The 10,907-nt window shown below is 39.4% G+C and overlaps 1 protein-coding gene across 1 annotated transcript; it reads left to right on the top strand.

The window, feature by feature from the left end:
* The first annotated feature begins 752 nt into the window (after positions 1–752).
* Positions 753–10,697, top strand: LOC308100805 (zinc finger CCCH domain-containing protein 15-like). Its single transcript, XM_080449923.1, has 11 exons — positions 753–957; positions 2,570–2,668; positions 3,845–3,950; positions 4,432–4,584; positions 5,612–5,706; positions 6,228–6,416; positions 7,219–7,299; positions 8,259–8,324; positions 8,431–8,553; positions 8,787–8,925; positions 9,662–10,697. The coding sequence occupies exons 1-11, from the start codon at positions 883–885 to the stop codon at positions 9,829–9,831; spliced, it is 1,296 nt and encodes a 431-aa protein (XP_080306049.1). The 5' UTR covers positions 753–882; the 3' UTR covers positions 9,832–10,697.
* Positions 10,698–10,907: the final 210 nt, after the last annotated feature.

Here is a 10,907-nt window from a genome sequence, read left to right as displayed (position 1 = left end):
ATTTTTACTTTTTGATTACTACTCGTTTATATGATGTTTTTTCATTAAATGTTTCGATGAATTGAATACACAGGACCCCAATGGAAACAAGCCGTAGTGCTTACTTAGGTTTATCCTTTCAGCATCCCTTTGTGCTTCTGTGCTTTTTTTGCAAACTGTTAATAGAGTATTCAATCAATCGAGCAACAGTCAGCAACCCAATAGAGCGTCGCAGTTCCCGCCCACTTCCTGTTTTTTTTGGTGCCGGAAGAAAAAACTCAATGCATTTTTCCATTGACATTTCCAAAAATATTTATATCTATTAATTTAAGCCTCGAATCAAGCCATCACGAGATGACATGAATCATGACCATAAAACGTTTTTTTCTGTGATTTTTTTTTATTTTATATTTAATTATATGATATACTATATTTAATAAATACCCTTTGTTTTGCCGTTTTCAACAAAAAAAAAATCACAGAATCAAACGTTTATGGTCATGATTCATGTCATGTCATGATGGCTTGATTCGAGGCTTAAATTAATAGATATAAATATTTTTGGAAATGTCAATGGAAAAATGCATTGAGTTTTTTCTTCCGGCACCAAAAAAAACAGGAAGTGGGCGGGAACTGCGACGCTCTATAAGCGAACTACAAAACCCATCCTGCATCTCGTTTAAATACGCGATGACGTCATCATCAGACACCCTGTGCCTCACGTTCTCTATGCTCACGTCACGTCACTCACATCATCATCACATGTGGCCTGGTCGGTGCACTAGGAGATGAGCTGTGTGTGTGCGCGGCTAGCGAGCGGCTTAGCAGCATCAACACCATATTAAAAAAATAATACAATCCATTACAGAGACGCGTTTCTCTTACACCTAAACCTGGTCTGCCATGCCTCCAAAGAAACCCGCCCCGGCCGCACCGAATAAAAAAACCCAAGAGAAGAAAAAGGAAAAGATTATTGAGGTAAAATGACACGAAAATAGCACGTTCTTGTCTTGTTAGCCCTAATGGCCCCAACTCTGTCACTGCTAACCCGAAGTGAGTAGCTGCTAGGACACAAGCTAGCTGCCGATGAGCTAACGTTATATTAGCATCTGGTGGATTGTAACTTGTGTTCATGTTAATTTGGTAAAGGCCTTTCGATGGCTAACGTTAATAACTCAACCTTTAGCCAATTAGCCAACTGTCAGGGAGCATTTTTTAACAGTTCTTTGATAACAGTGTTCTCCTTCTTTGCCAATAAACCGCACAGTGTTAGCCAGGTTACTGTCGGGCCACGTTTCCTCTGGTAATGCTGCTGGCAGTGGTGGAGAAAGTACTCCATTTTTTTTTACTTAAGTAAAAGTATCAATACTGCATTGTAGAAATACTCTGTTACAAGTAAAAGTCCGGAATTCAAAATTGATTTGAGTAAAAGTACAGAAGTATTGGCCTCAAAATATGCTTAAAGTACCTAAAGTAGCCTACTAATTATGCAGGATGTCTCATTTCACAAGTTTTTGGAATGTATGAAACATCCTTTGAAAATAGCAGATCTACAAGCTGCAACGCGTTGTGAGCTTGTAGATCGGCTATTTTCAAATAGCCAAAGTATATAGAGCGGAAGTGGTTAATGTATGTACTCAAGTGTTACTTTACACCACTGCCACTGGCAGCTGGAGCCATCTGCCTGCAGGTCCTTTAAGCATCTCCCACATTATGTTGTTTAATTGACAGATATTAAAACGTCCTAAAAGCAGTTAAAGTTGGTGTTTTCTTGATCTAGTGAACCCCTAATGCACCAGGTCAAATACCTTTTTTTTCATTCAAGGTTAGTATCTGTGACAATGTTGTTAAGCCAGCATGTAGTCTTGTAATGGACAGAGACAGTGGTCATGGGAATTCCTGTGGGGGTACCAACAAGAAAAGGAGTGATGGGAGTGGACCAGGGACTGTATTATAAGAAAAGTGTTTATATCAGCCTTTTACAAAACTGACATTAGCATAATTGGAAATGTCAGACTGGAACGGATTATAATGTGGTTTTCTGGCATTGTGATGCCCAATCTCTTGACTTTCCTTGAAGTTTCCAAACTATGACAGTAGATTGCTTTAAGCGTTAACAGTGATTCAAAACAAAGGCATTTCTCCATGGAGCACAGATTTTGTAGATCACAACATAGTTTTCACATGGTAGAAATGTTAAGCGTAGCCAGTATCTTGATTTTAATCATGTTTTTCCTCACGGCAACATCAAACGTACAGTAGGCAGACACGAAAATCTGTTGACTAATAAAAGCCTATGTTATATAAGTTACACAGTTGTCACTGCAACCTTAACATTTTCAGAAAATCTGTTGAAGATGTGAATTTTATTTTAAGCATAGATGCACACGTTTATTCAACATGATTATATATGATTATATGAATCCAGTTTAAATGTTCTTTCACCAAAGTTGTTTTCCAAAAAAGTGTAAACAATCCAAGTAAAGAGAATTTTCTGTCACCTCAGCTGTCTCTCAAACTTGAATAATTTGATGTTGACGACTGCCAGTTGTTATGGATGACACTGTTTTGTTTTTGTTTTTATTTTCAGGACAAGACATTTGGTTTGAAGAACAAGAAAGGAGGAAAGCAGCAGAAATTCATTAAGAATGTTAGCCACCAGGTCAAATCTGGAGGACCACCCAGGCCGGTCAGTACACAGCTATCTCCCCACTTCTGTTTCCCTTCCTCTGTTATTCCCTTCCTTTACCTCGCTGTGTCATAATATAAAACCACCTATGTTTCTGAACTCTGCATAAGAGAACCACTTAAGCCCTATTTTATACTTGAACTGTTTTTTTAATAGTCAAGCTGGAAGCATACATCGCAGGGCAACACATTGGGAGCTTGTAGATCTGCAATTTTTGATTTAGCCTTTAATGACATGCCCAAAATAGGGATGCCAGGTTGAAAGTGATAAAGTGAATTAACTATGCAGCATTCAGTAGCTTGTGTAATGTGTGCCATTGTTCAAGTTCACCACTGTCCTGGCAGTGTGGTGGGGAATGGTAAATAAATGGTAAATGGTGCATTTATATAGCGCTTTGAGCGCTTTACATAGATTGTGCATTACTGTGGAAACACACCAGACTTTTTTTGCACACACGCGCATATACGCACACACGCACTTTTTATTGGAATTTATTCCAATAGAATATTAATATTTGTGGAAAATTATTAGGGCACAGTGAATCTCGGAATACTGCAGAAAAGTGATGACAAATACCATGGACTCGAAGTACCATGGGCTTACCATAGATTTGTAACAGCAGATCGTAAGATACATGGTGATTTATATAGTGCCTTTACCAAAGCACTTCATTATGTGCATTACATTCACCCATTTACACACAAGGCGGAGGTAACTATGCAAGGCATCAACCTGCTTATTGGGACCAGTTAGGGGTTGTCTTGCTCAAGGACACTTCAACACAAAGCCAGGAGCAAACCAGGAACCTTCCGATTCCAAGACAGCCACTCCACTGCCTGAGCCAGTTCCACCCCCATATGATCCATTACCAGAACACAAACTGCTTTCTTTTCATTAACTATGTTGAAACTGAAGCTAAAGGAGTGGGAGCACCTCTGTCAATGCAAACACAGACCATGTTTTCCAGTTTGGAATATATTGCATGTACAAATCTCACTAGCAGATTCATATAAAATGTTTAACCACTTTGCCAAAAATAGCCGATCTACAAGCTCACAACCTGTCGTAACACCATACATTGTGAGCTTGTAGATCTGCTAATTTCACTGAATGGACACTAGGGTTCATGTGGTTAAAATATCTATCTCCCTCTATGCTCTGTTCGTCTGTGTGTAGGCGGGCCTGGAGCAACCAACCAATAAGAAGGCTGATAAGAAGAAAGAGTTGGATGAACTGAATGAGCTGTTTAAGCCTGTTGTTGCTGCTCAGAAAATCGCCAAAGGTAATACATAGTCACACACATTGATCCCTTGTTTGAGGGTGGTAAACTAATTATGCAGATGACACTCAAAATTACATAGCTCTTTCGCCAAGTTAAAATGATCCCATAGATTTGCTTCATCAGTGCATTGAACAAATCAATACCATCCCTAGGACCAACCAGTCTGAAGACCAACCAACAGCAGCAACAAGATTACACACGAGTGTGGCTTAATCAGAAAATTGGCATAAAGGCTAAAAATTAAATATTTCCATGGTTTTTAGTCTCTTTTGTCAAAAGTAATCTATAAATGTGACGTGCTCCAAAATGTGCTAGATAGCACTGTCAACAGCTTGAGTTTATTTTTTTGGGGGGCATCGTCAAATGTTTATAAAGTATTTGCTTGCATAGCGTGTAAATATATTTTACCTTGTTTGTATAATCAAATTTCAAATATTTGCAAGACAAATGTATAATACCATGTGTATTTCTCTGTCTACAGGTGTAGACCCAAAGTCAGTGCTGTGTGCGTTCTTTAAGCAGGGTCAGTGCACAAAGGGTGATAAGTGCAAATTCAGCCACGACCTTACCCTAGATAGGAAAAGTGAGAAGAGGAGTCTCTATGTGGACGAGAGAGAAGATGACCAGGAAAAAGGTTTGTGTGTGTAGGTGCTGCTATTAGTGTTAGAACAAATTTCAAGACCACTTTTCTAATGTGGCAAAAGTATTTGAATTTCCTCCATCGTTGAGAGAGAAATTTAAATCACTATACTGTAGGTCAAAATGACAGGAGAAAGTAACTGGCATCATCTATTTGACTATATAAGTATTTCCATGCTTATTACATGAATTTTGTTATTGTCAATATTTATCCGCCTCACGCAAGCATTTCAGTCATACCAAAGACTATATAAATGGTACCCAATGCCTCCCTGCTTGGCACTCAGCATCTAGGGTTGGATTTGAAGTCCCTGCGATATGGCCGGGGGATGTACTTGTGAATCATATCGCGTCACGCTACAGAAACAGGAGATGGGCTACTTGACTCAATTCACATTAAAACACTGGAGTAAAAACATTGCTTCAAGTACACTAGCAGTATGAGTAACGTTTTAAGACAAGTACGATATCTTGCAGTAGCAGTGTCAAAAATGTATTCAAATGAAAATATTGGCTGTAGACCACATATATTTGTTGAAGGAAAGAACCAACATAACGCGTCTCTGTTGCATTACATTTTCTTAATATCATCACAACATGCACGCACAGAGTATGTGTTTTCATATGAAAAAGGTGAGATACGCCAGTGGTGGTGAACACATTTTTATACGAGGAGAAAGGGAGGATGTGATGTTGATGCAGCACTGCTGTGCAAAATTGGAACAGAATGTAACTTTAGATGGAATCCAAAAAACAAAGCCCTTTGCTTCAGAAAAGTAATGCAAGGGAGAGAAAAGGGTACACTATAGTTACAGTGTATGTCGCCTCTATGTGACTGCCCATTGCATTGGCTCACTAATCAAATTATTATAGTAATAAAGCCTATACTGTCATATAGTGATGTCTCACAAAAATCTAAATCAAATGTACCAATCAATATTCAATACACTGATATTTTATAATATCCCTATTTTTATTCTACAGAAGTGTCCAACTGAAGGCTTTTGTGTTGTGCGTTTCAGATTCCATGGAGAATTGGGATGAGAAGAAATTGGAAGAGGTCGTGAACGAAAAACACGGAGAAGCCGATAAGAAGAAAACCTCCAAGACACAGAGAGTAAGTACTCCTTGGGACAGGGATGTAAAATCAGATCGCTATCTGTGAGGAAGTCCTATCCATCTTCATTATTCTATGTAATCAAATGATGGCACACACTAGGCATATCATAATTCAAAAGTAATGAAAAGAGAATAACACTTGAAAGAAAATAACATGCAGATAGATTTAATTTGAAGGGGTTACTTATCATTTTATTTATTTATTTATTATCCATTTCTCTATTAATTTAATGTAGAGGACAAATCAACATGAATTATATTACGTGGGGGGTGTCACTTTTACTGTTAAGGCATGTTTACATTTAGTTCAACAATGTAATAGAATGTGCTGCATACTAGGTTCCACCGTGTTTAAAATTTTTGAATTAAATAAATATATTTTGCTTAACAATTGGTCATTTTAGGTTGTTTTAACGTCTGCAGAATACAACATTTCAAGCCGCAGAATTTAGGATTTTTCTCTGTAATCCTGGGAGCACTATTTAATGAAGTAATTAAAACTGTGACTTGTCTTTTTAGGTGTGCAGGCACTTTCTGGAGGCCATCGAGTCCAACAAGTATGGATGGTTCTGGATATGTCCAGGAGGGGGCGACAACTGCATGTACCGGCATGCCCTGCCACCTGGCTTCGTGCTGAAAAAAGACGATAAGAAGAATAAGGAGAAAGAGGAGGAAAAAATCTCATTGGAAGAACTGATAGAGAATGAGGTAAGGATGCCAGGAGATGATTCTGATGTAGATGATCAGGGCAGAAATGCTATAGTTGGAACTGGATGATCTGACCTAAAGCAATTTGGTAGAACATACCTGGCCATGATATACTGTAAGTCCAAATATTGTTGATCTTTTTGTTGCTTTTGTTTGTAGTAACCAGAAGTAGCCATTTAATTCACTTTTTCACAGATATTGGTGACCTATCAATTTTGTTTTCTTTATTATGCTAGAAAGTTTCTGACGAGGACAATAACATGCCAACGTTGCCAAAATTACATACCACAAGTCATCAGAATGTGCTTTATTTGCGATCCATTGTGCTATAAGTGTGATTTTGAGACCTATTCACCATACAATGAGGGAATAAAAACATATATTATATTTCTTGCTCACAGTGCACAGAAGTAACAGATAAAGATTATACTGATGAGACATGCATTCCCAATTTGCTTTGTTCCCGAGTAGGCCGGTGCCCACGGGTACCGCACTTAGTACAACGAATATTCTGACAAGTACAACAGCTATTGCATAACCACCAGGCATGCATTCCTAACTTGCATAATTCCTGATTTACATCGTTCCCTTGCGTGGTCACCAAGTAGTATATAAATGGTAGGAGTTTGATCATAACATTGCCTAGTGTTACCTAAAGTGTGTGTCTGAGACATATGAGAGCTGGTGCCTGACTTTATGTACAAATTATTTCCCATCCAAGATAATCTTAGATTTAATATAGAGATTGTTGTTTTTTCAACTGCTGTCTGTGTCTTAATGTCTTTGTCTCTCTGGGCCCCAGCGTGCAGCTTTGGGAGTCCACGTGACTCGTATCACCCTGGAGACATTCCTGGCCTGGAAAAAGAGAAAGAGGCAGGATAAGGTAATTATTTCATGCAATATTATTAAGTTCATCAGGGCAACACTGTAAGTGGATTCGGATATCTAAAGCCAATTGTTATTCATTTTTATTTGCTGGCGCGATAATGGATTTCACTAAACACAAAACGTATATAGATCCTGCTCTACCAGATGAGCTTTTATTGAAGCCAGGGAATAGCAGAGACTCGGCACTCACTGATGGGTACGTTGGACAGCAAATAGGAAAAGCTGACCGCTGCGCTCGGGAGGCGCAGCGGTCAAGTCACTGCCCACCACCACGGAGTTTGTGGGTTCAAATTCACCGTGATGCATCCGGCTTTGTCCAGCGTCTACACAAACACAATTGGCCCGTGTTCGGGGGAGGGATTCCGGGCAGGGAGGGCGATATCGGTCATTGCACGTACTCCTACGGGCTGGGGCGGCACCTGTCAGTGGGGAGTGTTGGCCGAATGCTCTACGTCCTCCTGGTGGGGGCTCCTCACTGGCAGGTGAGTCAGTAGGGTATGACAGCAGAGAAATGTGTGAGGGGAGGAATTAATTGGCATTACGACTAAATTGGGGAGAAAAAGTAGTAAAAAATGATTGGCTACTCTAAAGAAAAAAGAAATGAACTATTGTAATTATGAGCAAGACATGGGGTTTTGCAACTTCTTTGCAGTCGTGATCTATTACATTATTAGGATTAAAGTAGTAGTTCATCCAAAAAATATATAATTTTCTATCACTCAACACCCCATGAAGCCTTGACTCAGCTGGTCATCAAATTATTGGCTGAAAATGTGACAACAAAAATTTGGGTGAACTTTTCATTTAAGCAAATACAAAAAAGTACATCCGCAAAAAGATAATTATTGAATTTCAAAACTGGAACAACAATATGCAGTAGTGTTTTATATATTTAAATTGTACATGCATGTCTTATTTGCATACACAAAAAATTTCAATGATTTTGATTAACAGGTGGAAAAAGCAATGGAGAATATGGAGAAGAAAAGAGCTGACTTTAAGGCTGGAAGATCATTTGGGGTAGGAAATGTTTGTGTGTCTTTGTGTTGTAGTTATTATTGACATGTAACTTAATTAAATGAGAACAGTCTTTGAAATCTGTCTTTTGCTGCATTTCTGTGTGTAGGTGAGTGGTCGTGAAGTGTTTGAGTTCCGTCCAGACATGATTGACGAGGATGACGCTGAAGCAGACGACACTCGATATGCCAATGAAGATGATGATGATGAAGATGACGACGACGAACAGCAGGTAAAACACTCAGAATCCTAACAGCGTTAGTCTGAGGCTAGTGCATGTACAGTACATATACCCTCTTAATTCACAGCAGACGTTCTCAAAACGTTTATACCATACTGCTTTGTACCATTTCAGACAGATATTAAAGAGCTGTCTTGGACAAAGACAGAACATCCTGTTTAAAGAACACATAATGCACATGAACATGTCTCTCTCCCTTCTGAACGGTTATGAATTCCCCCCAGGTGGAAACTACAGTATACCAGGACATAGACCTATCCCGTTTTGTCCCCCAAGAAGTGGACAACCAAGTGGGTATCACTGTAGCATCTGTGGACCGCTTCACCTCTAGGAATAAACGTCAGCCCACGGTAGAAAACGACGGTGAGAACGTTTTTTGTTTTGTTTTCTGACACATTGTTAACCTGGGTCAGGTTGGTGCCCAGACTGCCCATGTCAAGATTCTTTACTTTTTTTTTACAGTATTAAAAGTACAATAACCGTTGCACTATGTAATGTGCCTTACCTCTTCTGAGGAGGTTAAATTTTTCCCCTGTCTATCTAGAAAAGTAATAGGTTATAGTAGACTGAACTTTTATGTGCCCATTCATGTTCCCATGAGGAAGAAACCTCATGACCTTCAATCTAGCTGCTAGCACCACCATCATGTTAAACCTACAATATTTAAACCACAATTTGGCCATGACAACTGACATTCAAGATCTGAGCTGGTTTGCGCATGTTAGGGCAGGTCACTATGGACAGTCGGCACACAGTATATCTTACAATTTAGGCATTTGTAAATTGTAGCGTGCAGGGAGTTTAGGATTCAGAACTGTGACATCCCAATCGAGCCTCGGACCATCACAAGTGTATCAAACATGCTTGAGTTTTAAAACCGGAATCATGTCTATGCGATACTGTAATTTGTGGTGCCCAATCCTTTCTCATTGTCATGTGTTCCTCCAGGACGGAGTCTGTTGAAAGTCAGTCATTAAATCTGTAATGTTGAAGCTTTTTGGTGTTTTAAAGGTCTTATAGTGAGTTCAAGGTATACTAAAATATGAAGATTTCAACTTACTCGTTCTTTCCCTTTTTCTCCTGTTCTACCGCTCTACAGAGGAGCAGGTGAATGGAGCATGCGGTGGTGAGGAGGCCAACGGGCTTTCGGGAGAAGAGGGAGAAGATGAGGAGGAAGATGAGGAAGTGCCTGTAGATGAAAACCTCTTCACAGGAGAAGACCTGGACGAACTCGATGAAGAACTTAACACAATGGTTCTGGAGGACTGAGAGGGAGGTGGAAGACGGGACAGACAAATGACAGTAGATCCACTAATTGGACTGGCGGACCGAAAGCAATCTAGACAGTTATGGAGTTCAAAGCACCCGGGGTTTGAATGGTTTTAATATTCAGAGACTCTCTTAATAAAGCCTGATTCTATGAAGATACACGGCTCGTCTGTCCACTCTCTCGCCTATCGCTCTCCTCTCTCCTCTTCATTCACACAGCTTGGTTTCCAGAGTACGTTCAAGCAGAGACTGCCAGGGTTTATCGCCACAGATCTTTTTTCAGCTTTAATGTGCCGATTCATTCAGCTGTTCGAGGAGCAAGCTTTCCGTAGAAACCCAAATAACTTTTTACTAATGTCATTTGAGATGTGGCACACTAGGATTTAAAACCTCTTGGTGATAAAAGGAAGAAAAACAGCTTGTCAAATACAGTGGCTTAAACCTTGGAATTGAAACAGTGTCGTCTTAGATTTTGGTACACATGAATCTTCCTAATCCACCTCTGGCTATTTACTGCCTTTTTCTTTTTTTTAAGTTATTCTTAATGCAGCCCCTAATTTAAGAATGCAATATGAAAGACATAATTGGTTTGTCAAATTAAGCCCTGGGGACTAATCTTGTTCTGAAAAATTGGTCCATAAAGAACCACAAATTGCATTTCAAAAGGAAAATGAAGCGGCTAACTGTTTTTGGACCTCCTTTGAAAAGCAGATTAATGCCCTGTTTACCCTGGCCCTGGAAAGTAGGTGTTTAATCCCTGTAGGGAACCAAGCTCTGATGTCATCGCCTGCCCAACTGTAAATAATGTTCTCGAGCAAGTTGCCTGCTAAACAATAAAGATCATTGTACATGCTTTGTTGTGCTTTGATGTTTGAGGGAAAAAGTGTCCATTAACGTTTTATACTATTGAAAATTATCCTTGTTGGTTCACTTTGTCTTTACAATATGCAGGATCTGTGCCCCAATCTGATGCACTGTTTCCTTAACAATTATCATTATGTAAATATAGACATTACTGATATACATACAGCCAACCAGTAGAAAGATTACAGAATGAGGCTTTAACCTTTAAATAT

This window comes from Gymnoscopelus braueri (assembly GCF_963280865.1).
Source record: "Gymnoscopelus braueri genome assembly, chromosome: 14".
Classification (NCBI taxonomy): domain Eukaryota; kingdom Metazoa; phylum Chordata; class Actinopteri; order Myctophiformes; family Myctophidae; genus Gymnoscopelus; species Gymnoscopelus braueri.
The sequence above is the reverse complement of the archived record's forward strand: the minus strand, read 5'-3'. Positions and strand labels throughout refer to the sequence as shown.